The 26,705-nt window shown below is 43.4% G+C and overlaps 1 protein-coding gene across 6 annotated transcripts in view; it reads left to right on the top strand.

The window, feature by feature from the left end:
- MYO5A (myosin VA) overlaps window positions 1-26,705 on the top strand; it is a 251,677-nt gene that overhangs the window by 136,477 nt on the left and 88,495 nt on the right. For all 6 annotated transcript variants that reach the window (XR_011030300.1, XM_068275461.1, XM_068275462.1 and 3 more), the window contains exons 6-14: window positions 2,571-2,714; window positions 6,715-6,796; window positions 8,101-8,208; window positions 8,604-8,710; window positions 10,825-11,090; window positions 12,610-12,691; window positions 15,190-15,330; window positions 16,162-16,287; window positions 21,021-21,104. Coding sequence is in view for 5 of the 6 variants with exons in the window: in XM_068275461.1 (XP_068131562.1) it covers window positions 2,571-2,714; window positions 6,715-6,796; window positions 8,101-8,208; window positions 8,604-8,710; window positions 10,825-11,090; window positions 12,610-12,691; window positions 15,190-15,330; window positions 16,162-16,287; window positions 21,021-21,104 (1,140 nt within the window). In the remaining variant the exon portion in view is untranslated. The remainder of the gene's footprint in view (window positions 1-2,570; window positions 2,715-6,714; window positions 6,797-8,100; window positions 8,209-8,603; window positions 8,711-10,824; window positions 11,091-12,609; window positions 12,692-15,189; window positions 15,331-16,161; window positions 16,288-21,020; window positions 21,105-26,705) is intronic.

Raw genomic sequence — 26,705 nt, 5'->3', positions numbered from 1 at the left:
TCACTGCCTGAAGATTCTTTTCCACCATCTGCCATCCGCTTAAAAAAGCGGATCACCGGCGTTTTGACAATCACTAGTGCACCGTGATTTACATGTTAAATCACGATGCACTTTTCCATTAGCGCATTTTGTTTTACCGCAAATCACAATCGTCAGGCTGCACTATAATTGGTGCAATCGTGTTTCACTCCCGACGGCTCACGTCGCAATCGTGGCAAGTGGAAAAATAAGCTTTTGCAAACACAATTGCGATTGCAGTTGCAAGTAGAAAAGGGCCCTTATGCTATTGTTGTGCGATTGTGCATAGGAATACTCTACGGGAGCGCACAAATCCGAGCTGCTGTGTAATTTTCATGTGGTTTCCCATGCTGTGTGGAGCCTTGCCCCCTCGTCTCGAATGACGATCGTACTAAAGATGAAACGCACAGGAAATTGCACTATGAAACGGCTACAAATCGCAAACAGAATCTCAGCGAGATTACAGTCATGATTATGATTCGCATTGGAAAAGGGGTAAAAATTAGGTGACTTTAATCACTTGCCATAGACCAACAACTGTCTAATGATCATTTTGGGACCATCTTTGTCAAGGCAATGGACAACATAGCTGAAAGTGAGAAACAAACGATTCCTCACCCGCTTATGAATTTTCATCAGATTCTTGTAATACTTCCATTTATGAAGCGCAGAGTATATGTTATAGTGGCAGTTTGTTTATTCTGTTGGCTCTCCCATATTAATAGATTATAATATATGGTAAATTATTCTTTTCTGGGTTCTTGGAGAGCGTCTCAGTCTAATCTGCAGAGGAAGAAGATGTTCTGACATTTCTGCAGCCTTTTCTTGAGAGTAAGAGTGATATATTTAGGCTGTGGTGTTTGTAAACAGCCTGATCACATGTCAGACTCCAAGAAGAACACAGCCTACTGCAGAGGCAGCCTAGAGGATAATGTACTGCCAGGGCTGATCTCACATGCAGGCCTAGCATCATGTGAATAGACAAGTCATTATCCTGTCTCATGTCTATAAAAAGGAGGGCGCTGCCTATTATTAAACTACAATTCCCAGGGTATAGAATGCATTTAGTGTTCAGAGTAGCTCTTAATTACATTTTTATGTGGTTGTGGCAGCTGATCTGTTTCTGTGCTCTTATTCTGTTACATAACCCTTATCTCAATGGAGGTCGACCAATCCCAGCACATTTTCTGTGGCTTTAACAAAAACAGCTTACATTTTCTTGTCATTAATTTGATATTGTAATTATACAGTAATAGGTGTATTCTTACCATGTAAATATATGTTTAAGTTCTCTTGTGGCAGGCAAGTGATAGTATTCTGCAATTAACGTGTCAATTGTAAGAATAGATGTGCTTCCACGTCTATACTGGGGAGAAATGCACAGCGCTGGAGGATACTGAATGGACCAATATTTAAACCAGCTACTTAAAGTACCCCCAAACTGTCTTAAATCTGTGAAATAAAGCCCACTGTGGGCTAAGTCTACCTTTTACTGACTGTGCTGTCGCTGCTGGTTGTTGTTGCCTTTTACTAAGGCGTGGCTTCGGTATAGCCACTCTACCATAAAGGCTTTATTGGGGGGATTGCTACAGAGATGGTCATCCTTCTCCTCTCTCCACAGAGGAGCCCTGGAGCTCTGACTCTGTCCATCAGGTTCTTGGTCACCTCCCTGACTAAGGCTCTTCTCTCCCAATCATTCAGTTTAGATGACCGGCCAGCTCTAGGAAGAGACCTGGTGATTTTGAACTTCTTCCACTTACAGATGATGGAGGTCAGTGTGCTCATTGGGACCTACCAAGCAGCAGAAATTTTTCTGTAACCTTCCCCAGATTTGTGCTTCGAGACAATCCTGCCTCAGATCTACAGACAATTCCTTTGACTTCATGCTTGGTTTTTGCACGGACATGATACTTGTGTAGACATGTGTGTGCTTTTTCAAATCATGTCCAATCAACTGAATTTACCACAGGTAGACTCCTATTAAGCTACAGAAACATCTCAAGGATGGTCGGGGGAAACTGGATGCTCCTGAGCTCAGTTTTTAGCTTCAGGGCAAAAGTTTTGAATACTTATGGAAATGTATTTTCTCATTTTTTTTATTTTTAATAAATTGTCTATTATTATGTACCACATGTTTGTTTCTTACTTTGTACAGCGCCACGGAATATGATGGCACTTTTTAAATCAATAATAATAACATTCGAACAATAGTTCTTGTTATAATGAATTCACATAGGGCCTGTAGCATTGTACAGAGTACTAATACAGACAATAGTGTGAAATATAGATACATAGGTAGTTCAATACAGAGTACAATAAAAACAACCAGTAACACAAGTACAAAATACTTACATGGTTCATGTGTGGTTTAAAACCTCAGTTTTACATGTTTCTGTGACTGATAAAGTATTGCAGAACCAGGAAACACTAGGAGGAGGGCCCTGCCCTTGCAAGCTTACACTCTTTTGGATTTATAATAGTTATAACAGATATATAATAATGTACAATACTAAATGTTTTGTTAGGTTGTTTAACTGTCCATGTCTTCTTAGGCCATAGGAAATGCAAAGACCACCAGGAATGATAACAGCAGTCGCTTTGGAAAATACATAGAGATTGGATTTGACAAGAGATACCGGATTATTGGTGCCCATATGAGGACTTACTTACTGGAGAAATCTCGAGTGGTGTTCCAGGTTAGTGCTTTATTACATGACTGGTGGGAGAACCGGTCAGTGTTTTTCTGATATTTCTAATGTAAAGGAACATTATCATACTCTCTGGCCAAAATAGCCAATGCGATGTTAATAATTCCATCTTGCAAGCAGCTTTAATGCAGATTGTGAGCAGTTTGGAATTGGGCCAATCACATACGCTTCCATTTGATTTGATTTTGGCTCGCCCGGTTCCGAGCTTCCTGAAATTTGCATGTAAGCTATCATTTCATCGACCATTTCTACTCGCTGGCTGCTGCCTGTAGCATTCATGTCTATCCTAAAGTGCCCATGTATAGTGCTTGCTTTGTGCAGTCAGACAGAGGCTGGCCTATGTTTTGCTAGTGTGCTTCAAAGTAGTTTTTTTTTTTACATGCAGTAATTTAAGAGTTCTCATTTAAAGCAAACCGAGGAGGCATGGAAAAAAAAGTTGATCCTTACTGGCGGTACTGAGCCTGCCTGAGCATTGCCCCGTCTGTGCAGTAGTACTGAGCCTGCCTGAGCATTGCCCCATCTGCGCTGTAGTACTGAGCCTACCTGAGCATTGCCCCATCTGCGCTGTAGTACTGAGCCTACCTGAGCATTGCCCCATCTGCGCTGTAGTACTGAGCCTGCCTGAGCATTGCCCTGTCTGCGCTGTAGTACTAAGCCTGCCTGATCATTGCCCTGTCTGCGCAGTAGTACTGAGCCTGCCTGAGCATTGCCCCATCTGCGCTGTAGTACTGAGCCTACCTGAGCATTGCCCCATCTGCGCTGTAGTACTGAGCCTACCTGAGCATTGCCCCATCTGCGCTGTAGTACTGAGCCTGCCTGAGCATTGCCCTGTCTGCGCTGTAGTACTAAGCCTGCCTGATCATTGCCCTGTCTGCGCAGTAGTACTGAGCCTGCCTGAGCATTGCCCCATCTGCGCTGTAGTACTGAGCCTGCCTGAGCATTGCCCCATCTGCGCTGTAGTACTGAGCCTACCTGAGCATTGCCCCATCTGCGCTGTAGTACTGAGCCTGCCTGAGCATTGCCCTGTCTGCGCTGTAGTACTAAGCCTGCCTGATCATTGCCCTGTCTGCGCAGTAGTACTGAGCCTGCCTGAGCATTGCCCCGTCTGTGCAGTAGTATTGAGCATGCCTGAGTATTGCCCCATCTGCGCAGTAGTACTGAGCCTGCCTGAGTATTGCCCCATCTGCGCAGTAGTACTGAGCCTGCCTGAGCATTGCCCTGTCTGCGCAGTAGTACAGAGCCTGCCTGAGCATTGCCCTGTCTGCGCAGTAGTACAGAGCCTGCCTGAGCATTGCCCTGTCTGTGCAGTAGTACAGAGCCTGCCCGAGTATTGCCCCGTCTGTGCAGTAGTATTGAGCCTGCGCGAGAATTGCCCCTTCTGCGCAGTATTACAGAGCCTGCCCGGGCATTGTTCCGTCTGCACAGTAGTATTGAGCCTGTCCGAGGATTGCCCCATCTGCGCAGCAGTACAGAGCCTGCCTGAGCATTGCCCCGTCTGTGCAGTAGTATTGAGCCTGCCAGAGAATTGCCCCTTCTGCGCAGTATTACAGAGCCTGCCCGGGCATTGCTCCGTCTGCACAGTAGTATTGAGCCTGTCCGATTTTTTGCCCCCTCTGCGCCGCAGTACAGAGCCTGCTTAAGCATTGCCCCGTCTGTGCAGTAGTACGGAGCCACTTGTGGCTGAGCAGCTTTGGCTCGCGCAGGGGCAGTACAGTCATGCTCCTACACGACGGGTAACACAGCCACAAGAATATATCTTACAAGCTCTTGTGCAATATGTTCATAGGGTTTGCAGGGGGCCTGGCTGGCTCAGTTTTGCTGGGGGGTTTGCCTTATTCTAGGTACTCCCCTGTGAGTGAATATGTAATTTATTACTTTACATGCCTTAACAGCCAGTCTTATTTCTGGAACACTTAGATTATAGCACACCTATAGTCAAATCTCAGCTCTTCCGGTTCAGTAAGCCAGCACCTATTCAGTAAGGAGACCTTGGGCAAGACTCCCAAACACTGCTACTGCCTATAGAGCGCGCCCTAGTGGCTGCAGCTCTGGCACTTTGAGTCCAACAGGAGAAAAGCTCAATATAAATGTTCTGTGTCTGTCTGTCTAGTTTATACAGAACTATATAATCCAGCTTCCACACTGTTATGTTAGGCTGTTATGGCCTGTATCTGCTGCGGGATTGATATGAATTTTATGATTCTGTAAAATAGGTATGCTATAATGTACACCTGAAGTGAAATCAAAATATTTAATAATGTGCATAATTGGCCTGAACACTTACTCCTGAAAGAAAGTCTTCCTGCTGCTCGTTGTCTTCAGGATCCCAACCATTCCTATTTCTAGTCCTTGATAATCGACTAGCTCGCCAGTCGAATCCTTAACCTGTAAGTGGCCGTGCACACGGAAATGGAAGTAAGTTGTGCACCCATGAATTCTAGCTGGGCATTTTTGGTCTTGTGTGTGAATCTGACTGCTTTAAGTTGTTGCCGTATCTAGTTATCTTTTTTTTACTTTATCTTTATTTGATTTTATCAACATTTGAGATCATGGGGTATATCCCTGAAATAAAGTTTTGAATTTTTGTACATCATATATTGTTGGTGATATATTTGGATATATCTTTTTTCTTAACATATCATCATTTATCTCTGTTTATTTTCATATCAGGTTTGCTTTAAAGAGGGGAGTAAATTTAATTAGATGGGTGAAGGGAATTCCACAAAAAAGTATTGGAGAAGTATATGGGAAGTTGTTATGCATAAAACTGGTCAGAGAACTATTCAAGTTGGTGCAAATTGTGTCTACTTTATGCAAGTGTATGCAGCTTGGAATTAGACCAGGGGTGGGCAAAGTTTTTCCCACTGGAGTGCTGAAATGGGTTCTTAAATTTCCCAGAGGGGCTGGACCGTACCCCCAAAAATTGTGCTTGCCATAAAATATGGGTGGCAGAGGTGCCCCAAGTGTTTGGTAGGTTACTTCTCCCAGTATAGATAGCCAGATAAGACCCCAGTATTGTGTAGGTCTCCCCTACCTGCCCAGTACTGATAGCCAGATGGACCCCCAGCATTGGGTAGCAAGGTAGGTCCTCCCCCACCCTTTTGTTGATAACCAGATGTACACCTGGTATGAGGCAGCCCCCCTTTCCTTTCACCCACAGCATCAACTACACTGGGGAGTCATGGAGAGGACTCACAGCAAAGTGGAGGACAGATCAGCACTGATAGGTGAATAATGCTGTAGCCTAGTCCGCTCATTTAACTTTGGGGGGCCCTTTGAGAGAGGGCGCTGTGCTGTGAGCGCATATAGCTCCACATACACAATGACCGCTGCATGCACAGAAGCTATATCTAATGACCCGACCCCTTCTGCTTAGTCACGCGTGTGCATACTGTTTCTAACTGACAGCATAACTTGATACGACACTCCCAGGGAGAAAAGATTTCAGCCCCATCGGCGGGGCCAGATAAAAGTACGAAACGGCCCGTATACAGCCTGTGGTCCGCAGTTTACCCACCTCTGAATTAGACCAATCAAATGCAGTAGCTGAGGATTTTGATCAAATTCCAGCCTGCACTCATTTGCATAATATTTACAAACTTTGCACCAACTTGAAACTATAAGTGTCTCATTTACTATTTCTAATTATGAGTGAAGGTCCTTTAAGAAACACTCTGACCTCTTTAGAGGTAAGCCCATCCCCACTGTTTTCCCCTGAATTTCCATAGTGTGCTGCAGTTCTCACCTGCATTGCATTCTGTTCATTCTGTTTTGCCCTAGTGATCTCAGCTATTTAGAATTCCTTTAGCTGCTGTTTTGTGTGCTGCACCCAGTGCTGATTCAGTTATTCCTGTACTGCTTAGCACACACACAGCGTCCCTGCGTGAGATTTAATGCTTGCTACGTCTCCAGCAATACTGCTGAACTCTCTTCCAGTCAGCGCTATAGTAATCTATATATTGGGTTTTCTCATGCTTTTCTTTTACAGGCGGAGGATGAGAGAAACTACCATGTATTTTATCAGCTGTGCGCATCAGCTTCTTTACCCGAATTCAGTATACTTAGGCTGGGTATGTTTTATTTCTGTATAATGTATTAATAAAATGATTGTGGTTATCCACAACCACTAATTTTAGATATGCAAGTGTGTAACAAAGTGCCTGCCATGAGAGCGGTATGGAAGATGATATGGTTTTAAAATTTCACCTGTTTTTTAATTCGTGTGCTTTTTAATGTTACTCTGGTCCTGTGGCTCTGATATTTTCTAGACCTGTCACGTAAATGAAGCTAAGTAGTGTTGGTGTTCGAATTCAGCGCATCAAATTCAAAACACCCTAATACTGCTGAACACCCCACTTCAGTGCCAAACAAGCGGACAGGGTCAGGAAGAGTTCAGTTGCTTGCGTTTAATGTGATTCCAAAGCCGGAAGGGGGAAGCATCGAAGTCATTTGAAACGCGCTGTGAAGCTGAACTAATGGAGCTGCCCCTGACCCTGTCCGCTTGTTCATTTCTTAAATGGTGCTAAAGTGGGGTGTTCAGCGTATTAATTGTGCTGAATTCGAACACCAACGCTAAGGCTAAGCTATATAGCCAATAGATGTCAGTTGTGTGGAAAAAGGAAAAACCTGCATAGAACAATAGCAAATCAAATTCTATTTTCTGCAGCTAGTTCTTAGTGAATGGTTGAATTTGAAGGAGGCTTATTGATTTTTCCCATTCAGTTCCTGGCAGATTTGATTGTTCTGATCAAATCTGCCAGAAGACTATTGCCCCCAACATGTCCAATCCATTGAATTTTGATGTTGACCTAAAAAAACAATTGAAGCTATTGATTGATTACTGTTTGGAGTCCTGCCCCACAGAGCTCTCCTGCAGTCTATTCTCAGTTGATAAGAACTAATTAAACTGGTTATTCTACCTAAACAAACACAGAGAAGTGAATTTCTTCAGCAGCTGTATGTGGAATAAAGACTTTTCATTGTGTGCTGTGCAAGAGTTTGGGTCTGCTTTAACTAGCCTCAATTGACATCAACAAAAAGATATTTAGTTTTTTAATTAGCTCTAAGCTTATGTGGGTTTTATTTCATTTGCCAAACAAATTTCTTTAATTATACAGAATACTGCAGTTACACATTTTTCTAAATAGACCCCATAGGGTTGATCATAAGCAGATGCTCTCTGGATGGAACAAATCAGAGAGGTGAAATTTGCGGGCAGCTTTAAGAAGGTTTTTTTCTGTAGCTTGACAGTTTATATGTAGCTTTATTATAAACTCCATTAGGTGTAGTGTTTTCTGTTCAGCCAATTTAATTTAAATTGTAAACTAAAGGTTAGCCTTAAGTGATTTAAAAATCTAATTATTGTCTGCATTAGGGAGTGCAAACAGTTTCCATTATACAAAGCAAGGAAGAAGTCCTGTGATTGATGGAGTTGATGATGCGAGAGAACTAGGAAACACGAGACGTGCCTGTGCCCTGCTAGGTGAGTGCATCTCCTATTGGAACACACTGGTCACTTCTTTGTTCCATAAAGCTACATACTCCCCTGAAGATACCTTGCCAAGCTCTGTTGCTCAACAGGTCGGATACTGATCCCTGCCGGGCACCTCGTATGTTGCTCTAGGGAAAGCGGATGGATGACCAACGTGTGCAGCTGAGGATGGGGGAGTGGCAAGAACAGTGGTGGTGTGCGGTGCTCAAGCCCCGGCATCGCTAAAGATCTGACATGATGGATCTTTAGCCATGGTCATGCGGTCGACTGTACTCTCCCTCTGTTATCGGAACGATCCGTCGTTTATCTTTCATTGCCCGCGATTTCGTCGTCCCACGGGTATGGGCCTTTAGAAATGTCTGTGACTGTGCTCTGCTTTGTTCCAGGAATTGGGGACCAGTATCAATTAGGAATCTTTAGAATTTTAGCATCCATACTCCATTTAGGAAATGTGGAAATTAAGGCCCGGGATTCAGACAGCTGTTTAATTCCAGTAAGTGTATTTTTCTTTTTCTCTGTCGTTATCTTGTTCCATGTAGTTGCAAAGTGTGGTCTTTTCTGCAAGTTCCCAAAATGTCACAAGTGCAATCGCAGGTGTTACAAGTATAAGAGAGGCAAGACTTTACAGCCTCCGCCAGAGCAAGGCTTACAGGGTAATTTCCCAACCACCAAATACCAAGCTGGAGCCGGTCAAATGTGGGAGTCTGTGATCAACTTTCCTCTAATTTCCTGGCTGAAATACAGCATTTCCCCAAAGTTATACTTTAGAGAGCAACTGTAGAAAATAATAACAGAATAAATGTGCTTTCTTTTTTTTTACAATGTTATCTAATCTACAAATTATTTAGTCAGTGTTTGCCCATTGTAAAATCTTTCCTAATCCTAATTTACATTCTGAAATTCATCACAGGTGGTGACCTCTTTAGGGCCCATTCACACTTAAAAGCGCAAAACGCCGGCAATTACCGCTGGCCACTGCAGCGATTTTTCCGCGATCGCGTTTAGCGCTTCTATAGCACAGAAATACAATCGCCGGGAAATCGCCTCAAAATGGTGTAGGCTAGACGTTTGCATTTGACAATTTGAGTTAATCACCGGCGATTAACGCAAATCGCCCAAATGAGAACAGGCCTATAGGATATCATTGCACTAGCGCTTTAAAAAGCGATAGAGCTTGAGCGTTTAGCTGAAATCGCCGGCAAAACACTCTAGTGTGAATGGGCCCTTAGTCCTGTCAAGTGCAGCTGCAGGAATGTTTGTTAATGAGAATTCAGTACTGCATTGAAAGTAATGACTCATCTCCCACAATGCTCGGGGAGGAAAATTCTGCATAGCTTAACAGCTTAGGTTAAGCATCGTTGTAAGGGTGAGTTACATACCAATATACAGCAATATATAGAAATATTTCTAATGCTGTGGGTATCCTGAATAATTTCCTGCATTTTACTTTGTCACTACAGTGCCTCTTTAAGCGTCTGCCAAAATTGGTAAATGTGTGAGCTGCGTACACTTGTTTGTCAGCATTCGGTATGAATGTACAAACTGTATTTCCTACAGAACACCATTAAGCAAAGGTTTTTAAGGACAACTGACATGAAAGGCAGTTAGCTGCCATGCTTATTTCCTTTTAAACAATACCAGTTACCTGGCATTCTGCTGATCTCTTTGACTGCAGTATGGTTTGAATCACACACCTGTAACAAGCATGCAGCTAATCTTGTCAGATTTTTTTTGTCAGAAACCTCTGATCTGCCTGCTTGTTCAGGGTTTACGGATAAAATCATTAGAGGCAGAGGATCAGCAGGGCAGCCAGCAGTGCATTGTTTAAAAGGAAATTAATATGGCTGCCTCAATATCTCTCTCTCTCTTGTCAGTTGTCCTTTAATACACACCAATACTTTTCTAAATAAAGTAACAACCTAGGAGTAGAAGTTGAGGTTACTCCAGTGTCTTTATAAATATTAGTTATTACCCTTTTGTAGAGTGGTCACTGTAGCTAGCTCTGTGGACAGCTCCTAAACATGTTCTCCAGTGTTGCATAGTCTAAATCATAGGTTCTCAACGTGTGGTACGCGTACCCCAGGGGGTACTTCTGATGGTTCCAGGGGGTACTTGGGCTTGATAAACTTAACCAAGAATAACAAATGTAGAGTTTTAGAAAATTATAAATCTTATTTTAACACCAAATTTGTATTTTAGCTAGTTAAGAGCAATAGTAAATACTTGGAAATGGTTTAGAACCAATTATAATGTACTACGATTAAATATATATTTGTCAAGGGGTACTTGTGATAATGTTTGCTATGCCAGGGGGTACTCGGTGAGTACAGGGTTTTAAAAGGGGTACATACCAATAAAATGTTGAGAAACACTGGTCTAAATAATTGGATACACCAGTGGCTAACTTTGGCACTCCAGCTGTGGTGGAACTACAAATCCCATCATGCCTCTGCCTCCCCAAATTATGCTTATAGCTGTCAGTGTTGCAATGCCTCATGGGACTTGTAGTTCCACCACAGCTGGAGTGCCAAGGTTAGCCATCACTGGGATACACCAATATGTCCTGTCTTTAATGATTCCCATAGTTACCTTGTATTTCTATTACAGCCAAAACATGAACCTCTGATTATATTCTGCGATCTGATGGGTGTGAGCTATGAAGAGATGTCACACTGGCTGTGTCATCGGAAGCTGGTAACTGCACAAGAGACCTATATCAAACCAATTTCCCGACTCCAAGCCACAAACGCCAGAGATGCTCTATCAAAACACATCTATGCAAACCTCTTCAACTGGATTGTGTCTCATGTCAACCAAGCCCTGCTTTCATCTGCCAAGCAGAACTCATTCATTGGAGTCCTTGATATCTATGGGTAACGTTCTGTATATGTTCTCTGTGCATGTCCATATCTACATCTGTACACACATTAAATAGTATTTTAGGTCCTGCACAGTGTGTCAGCAGTATGTGTAAAGGAACACCGCTTCAGCTCTGGTGCACAGGAGGAGCAGGAGGATTCTCTTTGTGAGGAATACAATGGCAATCAGGCAAAAAATAAATAAATCTGAACAGGCTGATACTAGATGTCTGGCTTGTCTAGGGATTGGCCTCTAGCATTTGTCACATGAAATAGGCGCTCTGGGAGAGAAGACAAGGGAGAAGCTCTACAGCATGGAGAGAAGGCACGGGGAGGCGAGGCATGCTGATATCTATTGAAAATCTGTCTAGAGTGTGTAGAAGGATTCGCTCTTTCTCAGATCAGATATTTCATGGCGAAATTGGAGAAAATAGCAGTGCAAAATTGTGACCGTTTTCTGGTTCTGAGTGAGAATGGGTCCTTGTGCAGCAGCTCGGGACTGAAGCTATACAGATCCGTTGCTAGCCTGTTGGCTAGTGACACATCTGTTACTATGTTGGGAGGAGGATGGACTATGTGCGGCATACAACAGAGCAGCTTCCCATGGGCTGGGTGAGTGGAGAGAACAGTGTGCTCGGGGTCACTCAGGTATCGGGACAGTGCTAAAGATCCGCAGTGCGGAGTGCTCCTGTACACACGGTAAAGATTTTCGCCCACGGCATTCTTTCAGTCACTCCAGACTAGTTTACTCGTGTGTGTGTATATGTAGCTTTACACCCCCAATTTGGCCACACATTGGCAGAGTTTTATCAACTCAGTGAAAGTGGTTTACCAAAGGAAATGTAGCTTGTTCACTACTAGGGATGGTCAATGGGATGCAAAGATTCCAAATTAATGCAGGAATATGCAACATGAAAATGGACCAATCGCATTCTGCCGAGGTGACTTTTTTTATATTTTCAAGATGCATAAATGTGTATATAAATTTGCATAAGCTTGCATGAACTCGGAATTAGTTGCAGCTCATTGACCATTTCTATTTACTACATCTCTTCGTAGTGAATTTTCATTACCATGCCATTTACTTCAGTAATCGGATGTGCTGGTACTGTCTGTTCAGCTGCCAATGTGTGGCCAGCAATCGGCTATTGTTGGACACCTTAATTATGTGGGCAATGGGCCATTTGTGTATAATAATATACCCAAAAGGTCTATACCTTAAATTGTCCCTTTATTTTTGGATTATATATTATAAGGGGTAGATGTAAGGCTATATACCCTGAACAGTAGGTGTTTCTCTTTAAAAAAAAAAAATCAAAAAATGTATGAATGTGATGGGTAAGGTTAATTTTACTGATAATTATTAATACTTTTTTTGTATCTGCGTTTTTTATCTGTGTATTCACACATATGTCTCTTTAAATTATGAGAATACATTTTAGGACATATCCTTATGCTTCTACTAAGGGAAATATACAGATTTTGTTGTATATTCGTGAAAAACAAAGTTGATGTATATTTACTATATTCACAGGTTTGAAACATTTGAGATAAACAGCTTTGAACAATTCTGTATCAACTATGCCAATGAGAAGTTACAGCAGCAGTTTAATCTGGTGAGTAGTTAGTGGCCTTCTCTGCTTGTTTTGAAGTTTGTCTAGTGGCCCGTTCATACTAAAGAGAAAAACGCTACATTTACATGAATGCAAGTAAATGTGTCCAATGTTATTAATAAGATGCGTTTACACAGTCAAAGGAACGCAAATGCACAACGCAATCGCCGAACTGCAAATGCAAAGTCCTGACCTACAGCATTTTTCCACAGCCAGAACGCAACGCAAATGCCGCAAATAATTTCAACTAGGATTCCTGATGCACGAAAAACACTTACCTGTCCCGGTGGCATTTGATGCTGCCCTCCCTGCTCGTCCTGTAGACCAGGAAGCATAGGGCATTCCTGTTAGTTTGCAAAAGAACCAATGGGAATCCTCCTGCAACAGAGAAAATTCTCATTGGTTCATGTAGACCAATGAGAATTCTCCCTCTTACTAGGTAGGATTTACATTATTATTTTTTTTTTTTTTTTACAAACCAACAGGAAGCCCCATGCTTCCTGGTCTCCCGGAAAGTATGGGCAACGAGAAAACCAGTGGAAGTACCAGCGGAGGGGTGGTGATGCAGATGCAGCGGCCAATGTGCTCACATCCTGAACAGATGCGCTTACCGTACCATTTACACATTTGCTGAGTTTGTGAACCTACCCTTATTACTGTCAGGTCATTTTTTTGTATGTGTTTTATACTGTGTCTTTCTGTACTAAATCTTGGTATTAAAGGTGGTGATATGTGTTGGGCCACAGCCCATAGTGTACACATATCCTGCCTGATTTCTGCTAGATTTGCTGGTGCTTCAGGAATGAGACTCTTCTTGCTGGGTGGGGAGAGGTCATAGAGAGGTTTGTGAATTTCTGTATAAGCTATAGCTTCTGAAAATGCTTATATATTTAGTACAAATCCAGTGTCACAATTGTTGCAAATACAGGTAACATTTCCAATAGAGAGAATACTGACTAATCATCTTCTTTATTCAGTGCTTTGCTCTGCCATACTCTTAGGGCCCGTTCAGACTGCACGCGTTTCCAGCCGCGTTTTGGAAACGCGTGCAGGAGGCAGACACGCACGACATCAGACAGTGCATAGAGTGCACTGTCTGATGTTCACACTGCATGCGTTCCGGACCTGTGCGGTCCGGGAACGCATGCTGCACGCAGATTTTGTCAAAACGCGCGGCTGTCCCATTCACTTTTCAGTGATGGGATCAGCCACGCAATGCACACAAACGCGGATGGCGTGCGTTTGTACGCGTTGCGTTCCGCACGCATGGCCATCTGCATTTGTGATCTGAACGGGCCCTAAAGTCAGTTCCTGGGAACGGACCACAACAGAGGAATGGACATAACGGTGGATTAAGCATAGGATCTGTTCAAACACGTTCCACTCTGTCCGATGCAGTGATGGAACGCAAAGTCCCAACCTGCACAGACTTTTATGGCCACCGGACAGAAGTCTTACAAAGGGCCGGTTCAAGGAAGGATGGGGCCCTGGGGCAAAGGTAACCTGGGCCGCCCCAAAGTCTCCCGTCGCCTTGTGCTCCCCAGAACCCCTGGAGGCTTATAGCGCACCTGTTTCAGCACACTCCTGTGTCCATGCTCCCCGTCTTCATCCCCAGCGCTTGCTGCCTCTTCTCAGTGACCCATCACATGACTTGCATGTCATAACGCAAACGTGCGCCAGCCGGCAGGTCACTGAAGAGAGGCAGGCAGCGGTGGAGATGAATACGGGAAGCACAGACACAGCAGTTCCCCCGGGGACAGGTGAGTTATATTCCTGGCTGTAGGGCCCCAGGGAGCACAAGGCGGCAGGAGACCTTGTTGGAAGAAAATCAGAATAATTTCTTTTGCCAAGTACAAACGGGGGTTGTACCTGGAATTGGTTTTGGCTCATACAGGATCTGAAAGGATGTGGGGGGAAGTCATTTAAAAATGGTGGGCTTCTGAGAGAAACTGATGGTGAGGTGAGTATGTAGTATTAATTTGCAGGTACATCATGTGTTTAGCTTAAATAATTGTATGCAGTTCACTTTAAAGTATATTACATTATTACACAGCCTCCACTCAGGGGCCTGACAATAGCCCCACAACCACTTGGGGGAACCCAGGCCACTCCCTGTATGTAATGCTGATCAGCAGCGATAGCATTACCTGTTGACAGCATGATAGGTCCTCTTCAATCCTCTTCAGTGTAGTTCATCACCGTGCTGTGCATCCAGCCCCCTTGCGACTCCAGTCTCTGCATGTCATGTGACAGGGACAGAAGACGCATGGTGACTGTCTGCATGGCGAAGCGGTGAGCTGCACTGATGAGGACATTCATCAACTTCACTTTTCACTACAGTCTGTTTTCTTTAACAGTCTTGCCTAACTTAAGTCTTCTATTGCTGGTATTTTAAATCATGCCGGTCGTATGTCATAACTTCTGTGCATTTTACCTGAGGGCTCATGCAGGCTTTTTAAAGGTTTTACATTCCTTTAAACTTATTTTTGTCTTGTGTGCAGCATGTGTTTAAGTTGGAGCAAGAGGAGTACATGAAAGAACAAATCCCATGGACTTTAATTGACTTTTATGACAATCAGCCCTGCATCAATCTCATAGAAGCCAAAATGGGTATCCTGGACCTGCTTGATGAAGAATGTAAGGTGAGAGGGCCATCTCTTTCAGCGTTCTATAATATGCCACAAACGGCTCAAAAAATGACATGTCAGGTAGTGCTTCATATTGGTACCTCGACCACAGGATTAGTACAGGTCAGCCTCCCAGATATGAGATGACTGAAGTAAACTGTGGCCTATAATGTTTGTATTAGGAAATAACAGTCAATGGACAGTATTTCCCCCTACTTGCAGATATCCTGTGGATGATAGATTGCAGGTAAATAACTCCTAAGCTTACACTTATACAATGTGTGGTAGATTAGCTAAATTACAGTTTTCTATCCAATATTGATTGTTTACCTGGTCTGCCACCTTGGACAAGTAGATATTACATAAGATTTCAGCAGAAATAAATTGATTGCACCACTGCAGCCGCTTAATTGTTACTTTTGCACTGTTCCCAAAGAAGTCTCTACCCTCCCCGGTGCCCTTAAACCGTACACTATCCAGCCTAGAGCACAGCCAATCACAATATTGATTAAATATTGATCATACATGCCCACTCTTCAGATGATGGGCGCTGGCAAGAGTGCAGGAGGAGGTCCAAGGTGGCAGACTCTGACTTGTTCAGAGATGTTATGTAGGTAATTGCTAGTTATTGTGGATCTCTTCTCATAAATGTGATGGTTGGGGAAATCTGTTGTGCTCCTTCCCATGTATTCCAATAGAGCTTATAACTGCAGAGCTGCTATGTCTCAGGGATGTGGCTGCAGCAGCCCACCATTTAGTTTTCCTCATCACTATTGCTGACCACAGAAGTAATGTTTTTATTATTTTTCATGTAACAAGTCATACTAAAGTAAATTTGTCTTGCAGATGCCTAAAGGTACAGATAACACATGGGCACAGAAGTTGTACAATACCCAGCTGAAGACCTGTCCCTTGTTTGAAAAGCCACGTCTGTCCAATGTGGCCTTTATCATAAAGCACTTTGCAGACAAGGTAACACTTTGTTCATCTATGTCAGTGATGGCTAACCTAGGCACTCCAGCTGTGAAAAAACTACAAATCCCATCATGCCTCTGCCTCCCTGAGTTGTGCTTGGAGCTGTCAGTATTGCAATGCCTCATGGGAGTTGTAATTCCACCACAGCTGGAGTGCCAAGGTTAGCCATCACTGATCTATGAGGAGTAACTAGCGGATTTTATAGTCAGTTTGTGTTTTAATATGCACTGTGTATTGTTTTGCTCTCTAGCATGCTTGCCTAGTTCCAGGGTGTGATTGTGATCTGTTTAGTAGAGATTGGTGTCATGATTTGATGAACCATTTAATCCTATCCTTGTAGTACAGGGCAATTAAGTTGCCTAACAAGCGATTTACTCCTTGGGGACAAGTTATCAAAAAGCAGATATGCAGTGAAGACTTGTGAAGTTTCACTGGTTTAGCTTGAGGCAGGGGCCACACTTGAGCCCATGGAAAAAGGGGCAGCATTTTTCCGTGGACAAATCTGCAGTGAACCCTGACAGCCAGCTGAGTAAGTGCTGATTATTGCCCGATAGGTGTGAGCCTGCCAAAATGCATCAACCTTTTATCTGGCACACTCCGTTGGGATATGCAGACACTTCAATTGCGAATTGTATCCAGCTTTGGCACAATCAAATGTACTTTATGATTTTAATTGGTCGAGTTCCATGTTACTTACAATTTGCATGATATTGTTAGAATCTCATTGGCGTCTCTGCTTAGTAACTGATAGAGTTGGACCTCAGAACCATCCTTTCTTTCTCAGCTAAAGTCATGCTGCACAGCAGTTCCATGTTCAAAACCTCACATTTTTTGTGAGGATTATGGAGGTAGTATTGTTTTGGGGAGAAAAAACAGTGCAGCATTGTTTTATTATGTGGATAAAAAACTTCAGTAGCCAGCATTTCCTGGTCTCTTCAGTTTTTTTTATACTTTCCCAATAGCCAGAAACCTGCTGTCCCTTCCTTATCTCTCATGGCCTTCATAAATCAGCATACTCTTAAGGCCTGTTTCCACTACACGCAGAATGGATGCAGAATGGACGCCGAAAAACTGACTCCAATAAATGCCTATGGGAAAATCTGCATCAGAAAAGTTGCGTTTAGTGGAAACGGGCCCATAGACATTCATTGGAGTCAGTTTTTCTACGTCCATTCTGCATCCAATCTGCGTGTAGTGGAAACAGGCCCTAACACTAACCTGAATCCCTTTATCACGGTCACCCATTAAATGACTTCCCTGCCACATACCTCACACTGACCCTGGCCCATCATCCAAGCTTTTTCAGTAGTGCCTTTTTTTCCAATAAATTGTTAACATGAGTTAACATGTATATTAATGCATAACTCTAGCCAACCAGCCTAACCTGACCTTAAATCAAAACTTTATTTAAACCTGACCTGACGCAAAGCTACCTTAAGTAAATGCAGAAGTATGGGTTGCAAAAAAAAATGGGATTATAGAAATAATTTATATTATTGGTCTCCCTCTACACCCAGCCAACTTTAGTTCATACCAAAATTTATATATAAAAAAAAAAAATTACGGCAAAAAACTTCTTTACTTATTGGTGCAAATTTTCAGGCAATAAAAGTATTTCTTTCTTAAATTAAAAATAAATAAATAAATAAACAGTTAACTTAAAGTGGATCCGAGATGAACTTTTATGTATTGCATAATTGTGTTCCTTACATATAGTTTATAGGGCATTCCTCGAGCCAAATACTTTTTTTTTTTTAATACTTTAATTCCCTATAAACTAAACAAGCCTCGCCCACAGCTTCTCTAAAATGTCAAGGCACTCAGACCCATGTAGCAAGGGCTTATGGGAGCTCAGTCTGGGCACGAGGAGGAGGAGGTTACTAGCCAGAGATTTCAGAGGCAGAGGAAAGTGAATTTTTCACAGGCTGAGGGGTGAAGATGCAGTTGCAGATTACCTGTGTAATGATGACAAATAGAACATGGCTGCTCTCATTGTATCACAGGAATACATCATCATAAACCGTTGAAGCTGTATGCAGCCAGATTTGCTGTGTAAACTATCTAAACTTTAGATAAGATATATAGACAAGTTACTTGTTATGGTTAGTTTTTCATCTCGGATCCGCTTTAAACCAAATAGTGCTTTCACAGATACATGTACATTCCACTTTAATAAGGCAAACCCGAGCCATCTGATTCCTCGAAGTATAACATACTACCTGACCTGGGGGGCTAGCTGGATCAGGAAGAGTCCCCTACTGCTGCTCCTGCATCGTTATATCTGTTAGTTTCTATTTTTTTTTTTTAAATGGCTGCGACCTCGGGGTCACAAGGCTGCAGGCTCGGTTCTGTGCTTCTCATCCCAGAGCTCAGAGAGGAGGGAATGGGGCGAGGGAGAGCCGGTGAAGGGGCAGAGAGTGGCGGAGAAGGGGCAGTCCTAATGCCAGAGGGGGCATTTGGCAGGAGAGCCTTTCCTGCAAAGGACGCCCCTTTCCCTCTTAGGCTGCCAAAAAGCGTGTGTGTGTGTGTGTGTGTGTGTGTGTGTGTGTGTGTTAGCAGAGAGAAGGGGAAGCAGAAAGCAGTACCACGTGGACATAGAGGCTTATCATTAAAAAGCAGGCAATAGGGGTGGCAAGAATATCACAGTGGTATGCAGGCCTCTTATATTCTTTAGTAACCATCACCCAAAGGAATAAAAGGGTCTTACCAGCTCCAAACAACCCACATTATAAGGTTGTATATATCGTTTTCAATGGTAGAAGGGCCACAGTCCACCGTGGATCCACACGACCTCCAGTCCCTCAATCCAAGCGGATATAGTATGCAGAAGCTTAATGTGAAAAACAGCAAATGGGAGCTCTAAGTGTAACTTGTTTATTAAAAAAAACATATATGTAAACCATAAAAATATAAAAGAAGATACTATGTATATTATATGTTACTTTAGCACTACCGCTGTTGCTTCTTTACTGATGTTTTAATAGCATATTTGCTGCTGTTGTACTTTTCATGTTGATATATGTTTAATGTTTTTCCTATGTCTTTTTTTTTTCTTCTGAAAATTAGAAGAAAAAAAAAAAAGATAAAAGAATAAAAACTTACATAGGGGGCCCAAGACTTTGGGAACCCCGAAATGAATTTGCGCGTATGTGCTGGTCAACAGCTAAAAGGCAATAAAAGGTGCCTCCTGTCTCCTTCCCGACTGGTATCGCAATCTTGCATCATCAAGGGACCCTCATCAGGCGAGGAGTAGCCTCACCTGAATTGGTGGCTGATAGGCCCGTACGGGGTTCCCAGCAGTATAGCTTTGTCCCTCTGCACTTTTTTTTCCTTGTCGCTCCTATTGTCAGATTATCCCACCCACCACCAGAGTGGACCACAGAGTAGCACCAACTTCACACCCTACCCATAGACAACCTACTATGAAACGCTCCTTTTTCTATCCTGCAAAAGTCGCACATCCTTCTACTCCACTGATATCATAAAGAAGGGAACATGCCTCTGTGTCCCATTTTAGCAATTCAAATCCACTTGGGGAACTTTAAGACAACTGTCGTAGGCCTTGCTTGAAACTTCTGTACAATATTGTAATTTTGGCAACAAAGCCAGCTTGACTCTTAAACAACTCTTCTTCGGGCGTTTAACAGTAGAAAATCTGAGGACGATCTGAAATATCTCATGGAGCAAACTCTACTACAAGAAATAAACATGGAGGTAACACATATAACCATCCCGGCTGTCTAGACTCTATCGTGCAGGGTGGTGGAGTCAAGGAGTCAAATTATTTTTGGGTACCTGGAGTCAAAGTCAGTAGTTTCATAAACTGAGGAGTCGGATGATCTTTGTACCAACTTCACAGCCATGGTAAGTATTCAACTGACGAGTCTGTGCAATTTTGGGTACCTGGAGTCGGATTTCGGTGGTTTCATAATGGTTCAGATGGTTTTTGTACCGACTCCACAGCTCTCCTATCCAGGCATCTCTGAACCCAGGAAACCCATCCCAAGGCACAGCTACCTAAGCCACGCACAAAAGTATGTTCATGCTGAGCCCCAAAATCGTGCCTTGAAAAATTTGACTTTATACGAAAGTCAAATTTTCAGACCGGAAGAGGCAAGCTTATTGCGATGTTCCCTTCTAACAACTTCCCATTCCCTCCTTTTCCCTGCCCCAATCACTCCCCTTAAAAGACAACTGTAACCTTTAAAAAAAATAAAAGTTAGATACTCGCCTAAGAGAGTTCCTTAGAACCTTCCCATTCCTCTCTGCATCCCCTTGTTCCACTCCTGGGCTCCCCATTCCAGTCTTTGACTTTAATGTTGAAGAGGCCGTTGGGTCTCCTTGGAAAGCCACAGAAGAACTTCTGAGGGCTCTTACACACCAGAGCCCTTTTTGTGCGTTTCAACGCAAAGGCAATTCTTTGCGTTAACCGAGGTAAAATGAAAGTCCATAAACTGTGTACCCTTCACACCTGACACTGCGTTTAGGTGTGTTGCAGTTCGACGCACCCGGGAGCGTCTATTAAAAAGTTGTTTGTGAACGGACTGCATTCATTTTATTATTTTTAGTCTGAACATTTTTAAGTGTGTTTTGTTCACAAAAACGATTTTTTTTTTTAAATCCCTGTAAATGGGGCCAGTGTGCATGTGAATAATATTTAGAATTATCTTGTTTTTCATTTTAGGTTATTGCATATAATATACAAGTTATTTTGTGTTTATTTCATGCAGGTTGAGTATCAGTGTGAAGGATTCCTTGAAAAGAACAAAGATACAGTATTTGAAGAGCAAGTTAAAGTCTTAAAGGCCAGCAAGGTAGGTAAAACATTATGAGGCACTTAACGATTTCCATGTATGTATGATCTATGTTCATCCATACATTTTTTTTGTATTTGTCAGTGTCCATTGGAGCAAGCACTTTGTGTTTTGACGAAGGACAGCAAGGGAGGCCTTATTGGGGAGGGCTCGGGGGGGGGGGGGGGGGGGGGATTTGATATTTTTGACATGTCTGTTCTCTTTTGAAAGTACTAGTGGGAACAGTTGTAATCAGATTCTATAGATCAGGGGTCCTCAATGCTGGTATGTTTTGCGCCTGGCCTCGGCTACCTCTCCTGCCTCTGCTCATTACACTGTAATGATTACAGTGTTACCTTCGCCGCCCAAGCCGGAAACCCGCCCCTTCCATCTTCATTAGCCGCAAGTGCACATGGCTACAATGCAGTGTGCATCTAATGTAATCGTGGATCTTCACAGTTTTTACTACCGCCCTCCACATGCCCCAGGCTATCAGGGGGGAGGGGCATCAACTATGGCAGCAATAATGTGATGTCACGCTGCATCACTGGGGCAGCCAGTTGGAAGGTCAGTTACAGAACATTACAGCATGGTAAGAGTGGATGGAGCTGGACAGATGCCGAGCTGCCACACTGCTGCTGTGTCCTGGTAACTATGTCATCTGGCTGTTCTGCTTTCGGTAAATTAATGTAGGAAGTGCTGCCTCTCTCCAATACCTCAGTGTTCAGCCTGCAGCACACACGTGGTAAGCTGCTCTCTGCTGAGGTCTCTCAGCCTCTGTCAGTAAAAAAAGGTCTCTTTGCCTCTACAAAAAAAAACTATATGCATGTACAGTATTTCAGAGCTGCAGGGATGAGCAGCCCATTACTTGTGCTGAATGTGTACCGGTATATATATTTCTTGTTGAGTCCCCAAGCCCACTCCCCCCTCCCCTCCTTCCTGCCGGGCCGCGGAAGGACCGTGTAAGCGATCCTTGGATCTAAAAAAGGTTGGGGACCCCTGCTAGATCATGTGTTCCACCATCACAATGGATACATTGAAAATGGACATATCTGAATGGATCCTATAGATGACACAGAGTGTCCATATGTCTGTTTTCTAGTGTGAACTTAGTCTTATTACAGTTTAAAGAAAACCTGATACGGGGGATAGAAAAAAGTGTATACTTACCTGGGGCTTCCTACAGCCCACTCTGGCCTGATTGCTCCCACACTGCCGTCCTCCTCTGCCTGCAGCCTCCGCAACTGTACTGTGCAGGTACAGAACACTCCCGGATCTCGGGAGCATGCCAGGGGAGTGTGCACAGCCTGACTGTGTCTGCGCCGACTGGCCCCAACTGGACTACTTACAGGGGCCAGATGCGGAGGCTGCAGGCAGTGGAGGATGTCGGGAGGGAGCGATCAGGCCAGAGAGGGCTGTAGGAAGCCCCAGGTATGTATACATTTTTATAACCCCCGTCTCAGGTACACTTTGGCCAAAGGCACACATCCAAATATCGTGATTGAGTGGAAATTTGGGCGCCAATAAATATTGGGCACTGGGACCAGCGGTAATGCAAAGTACAGCTAAAAATAGCAGGCACTTGAATTTCCAATAAATCACAATATTTGAATAAGCGCCTATGGCGACACACAAAACATTGTGGGGGGTTTTATGCCAATTGGCAGGGGACAGTACACTACACTATATAGCGCGTTCCGAGTGCTGTACACATTTTACATGCTCCTATCTGTGACCGAATGCAGCCATATTGCTAAGTGAAATTAGCACATTATGATCATCACTAGGCCAGGAGGAGGCACAAGGGGACAATCTGAGGCGGTGCAGAGGTGACACAGACTGTGGGCAGAGGTGGCTCAGGTGGGGACACTTAAGGCACAGGGCAACAGAGGTAGCACATTGGAGGCACAGGAGGGCATAGAGGAGATGTAGGGGACAGGTATGGCACAGTGTTTTAATTTATGGACAGATACAGGTTAAGAACATACCTACTGTTCCTATCTAGTTCGTTAACCGGGGACTACCTGTATATGTGGGCTAGAAGCATGCAGCTTTGTGACACTCTGGTGTGAAGAAGTACCAAAATGCTTGCAGTCCTTGACTGTGGAACACGTTATACATTTTGAATACGGCCCATTACAGTATGTTTGTGAATGTCTTTCTGGATTATTGTTGAGCTGTCATCTGATTCCATTGTGTTTTCTCCCTTTTTCATTCCATGTGTTTCATACACATTCATCAGAAGGTAAACTTTCATCAAACGTCCTGGATTAATAACTGATAATGCTATTGCTGTAGTCTGCTTTACTTATTTCTGCTTGGGGGTCAGGTGGCTGGGGGCAGCAGAGTATGAAAAGACAATTGCTGGGGGCATGTGACACCCCAGGTGTATTTATAGCTATACATCAGACCTACTCCGTTTCACTATCCTGCTGAGATCAGGAGACAATTTTAGATGCAGTTGCATTTTGAACAGGGGATCCCTGCAATTGTCTTTTTTTATATGGGTAATTAACTGACTATAATTTACCTCATTGTATATACTCAACCCTAGAATGAACATCATTATAACTAAACCATTTTTGCTAACATATCTTTTAGGCTTGTATGCCACGTACTGTAAATGATGTTTAGATTTTATATTTTAATCATTATTACTTTAGTGTGTGATTGTTTTTCTCTGGACCACTAACTTAACTAACTAGTGAACTCCTAATATTTGCAATATTTTAGACACAGAGTAATGGACACATGTGCAATATATATGACTGTATTTGCTGGTCTCTTCATGCAGAAGTTTTCTGCTCTTTCTTAAAGATCAGTTAGTTGATGGTTACAGATTGCCCAGCAAGCTCATGGTGAACTAGAACTCCTAGGAGTTGAGTAAGAGGCTAAAAAACACCAAAGCCCTCTTATTAAAAACACTATGCAAAATAGAAAGGTGCATTCTTTAAACAGAAGGTATTTGCAGTTATTCAGATTGAAATGGGCATATGAGGTGTCCCACAATGCATCACTGCTGAATATGCACAATTTTTGTTGTCCCTGAAAGCAAAACAGGTGTGACCATTTGCATATTCAGCAGTGATGCATTATGGGATACCTCAAATGCTTAGTTGATGGCGTGAGTGTTGTTATATTTCAGCTCTTAAATAAACACTTTAACCACTTGCCGACCGCGCACTCATAACGCGCGTCGGCAAAGTGGCAGCTGCAGGACCAGCGACGCAGTATTGGGTCGCCAGCTGCAGGCTGATTAATCAGGAAGCAGCCGCTCGTGCAAGCGGCTGCTTCCTGTCAATTCACGGCGGGGGGCTCCGTGAATAGCCTGCGGGCCGCCGATGGCGGCTCGCAGGCTAAATGTAAACACAAGCGGAAATAATCCGCTTTGTTTACATTTGTACGGAGCTGCTGCGCAGCAGCGCCGTAAGGCAGATCGGCGATCCCCGGCCAATCAGCTGCCGGGGATCGCCGCCATGTGACAGGGGACGTCCCATCACTGGCTGCACAGGGCGGATAGCGTCCTGTGCAGCCCGGATCTCTCCAGGGGGGGCCAGGTAGGAGAGGGAGGGGGAGGATTTCGCCGCGGAGGGGGGCTTTGAGGTGCCCCCCCCCCCCCACAACACCCGCAGGCAGGAGCGATCAGACCCCCCCAGCACATCATCCCCCTAGTGGGGAAAAAAGGGGGGCGATCTGGTCGCTCTGCCTGCACGCTGATCTGTGCTGGGGGCTGCAGAGCCCACCCAGCACAGATCACAGAATACAGCGCTGGTCGTTAAGGGGGGGTAAAGGGTGGGTCCTCAAGTGGTTAATTCACGTTTCTGTAATCCTTATTACCAAAAAAAAAAAAAAAAAACATTATTATATAGTTGTTTGGGTTGAAAAAATACATACGTCCATTGAATTCAACCAGAAAATAAGGTACAGCACACTAGCCTGCACCCTCACTTACCCCTATTAATCCACAGAAAGGCGAAAAATCCCTTAAAAAGCATGATCCAATTATCCCCAAAAGGAAAAAAAATCCTTCCCGACCCCAGATGGCAAACCAGTAAAGAAAATAAGATACAACACTAGCCTGCACCCTCACATATTCCTGTTGATCCACAGTAAGGTAGAAAAAAAACCTTTCCAAAGCATGGTCCAATTAGCCCCAAATAGGAAAAAAATCCTTTCCGGCCCCAGGTGGCAATCCAGTATAATTCCTGGATCAACACCACCGGGAATAACATAGTAACAAAAGCATCTAAGTGTCCTTTAAGGGCTGGTGCACACCAAAACCCGCTAGCAGATCCGCAAAATGCTAGCAGATTTTTAAACGCTTTTTTTTATTTTTATGAGGCGTTTTGCTAGCGTTTTGCGGATTGCTGCTGCGGTTTTCAGTATAGTAGACTTCATATATTGTTACAGTAAAGCTGTTACTGAACAGCTTCTGTAACAAAACCGCCTGGCAAACCGCTCTGAAGTGCCGTTTTTCAGAGCGGTTTGCGTTTTTCCTATACTTAACATTGAGGCAGAAACGCATCCGCAATCCAAAAAATGCCTCACCCAGGCATTTTTCGTTTCTGCAAAACGCCTCCCGCTCTGGTGTGCACCACCCCATTGAGATACATTGACCAAGCAGATCCGCAGCCGCAAGCGGATCTGAAAACGCCCAAAAAGCCGCTCGGTGTGCACCAGCCCTACATGCAGATTTAGAATTTGCCATAACTACTCCCTGTGGTAATATATTCCACATTTTGATTACTCTTACTGTAAAGAACCCTTCCCTAAATAAATGACCAAAACTTTTTTACTCCATGCACAGATCATGTCCCCTAGTCCTTTGCACAAGTCCAGGAACAAAAGACAAATCTGCCAAGCTTTGATATTGCCCTCTGATGTATTTATACATGTTAATTAGAGCTCATAAAAGCTGAGCATGTTATTCAAACAAGAGCTGTCCTTATTAAGTCAATGCTGAGAAATAACATGATTCTCTGCTGTCTTGTTAAGCATCTCTTAGGAACCTCTCAAATAGTTTTCCCACAACTGATGTTAAGCTTACAGGTCTTACAGAGCTCTGTTGCTTGTGCAACTTTTTCTGCCACATTTTTTTCCTCTACTCCATTAGTATGCTTTGGTACAGCACTCTGTGAACTCATCTTCTTTATCAATTACATTTCCTAATGGAGGGTGTCAATGACTGTCTTCTGGACTTCTGTCAAGTTAGTAGTCTTCCACATGATTGTGTGGCCTACTGACCCGGACAGAGGTAATTTAAAGGCTCAGGAAACCATTGCAGATATTTTTTTGTTAAACCGTGTGTAATCTATTATTCTATCACATTTTGTCGTCTGTGAGGTAAGCCACCTTCTCCTTTTTTCTTTTTATTGGCCTTAACCCAGTTTTATTTATCTCATTGGTGCCTCTTTCTCCACCTACATATTAACTTATAAGGTTGTATAAATAGAGGCTGATGTAAGCTAGGATTTTTAATTTTGAGACCCTGGACTTTATCTTTAAAGCACAACTATCACTATTCTAATGCAATTAAAGTAAAAGTAGGGTAATTTGATAGTAGAGATAAGCCGACCAGTGATCTTAGTTTCTTGAAAATCTGTGCTTTCATTCCTGGTATTC

Source organism: Hyperolius riggenbachi, chromosome 3 (assembly GCF_040937935.1).
Source record: "Hyperolius riggenbachi isolate aHypRig1 chromosome 3, aHypRig1.pri, whole genome shotgun sequence".
Lineage (NCBI taxonomy): Eukaryota > Metazoa > Chordata > Amphibia > Anura > Hyperoliidae > Hyperolius > Hyperolius riggenbachi.
This window is presented reverse-complemented; position numbering and strand designations above follow the sequence as displayed.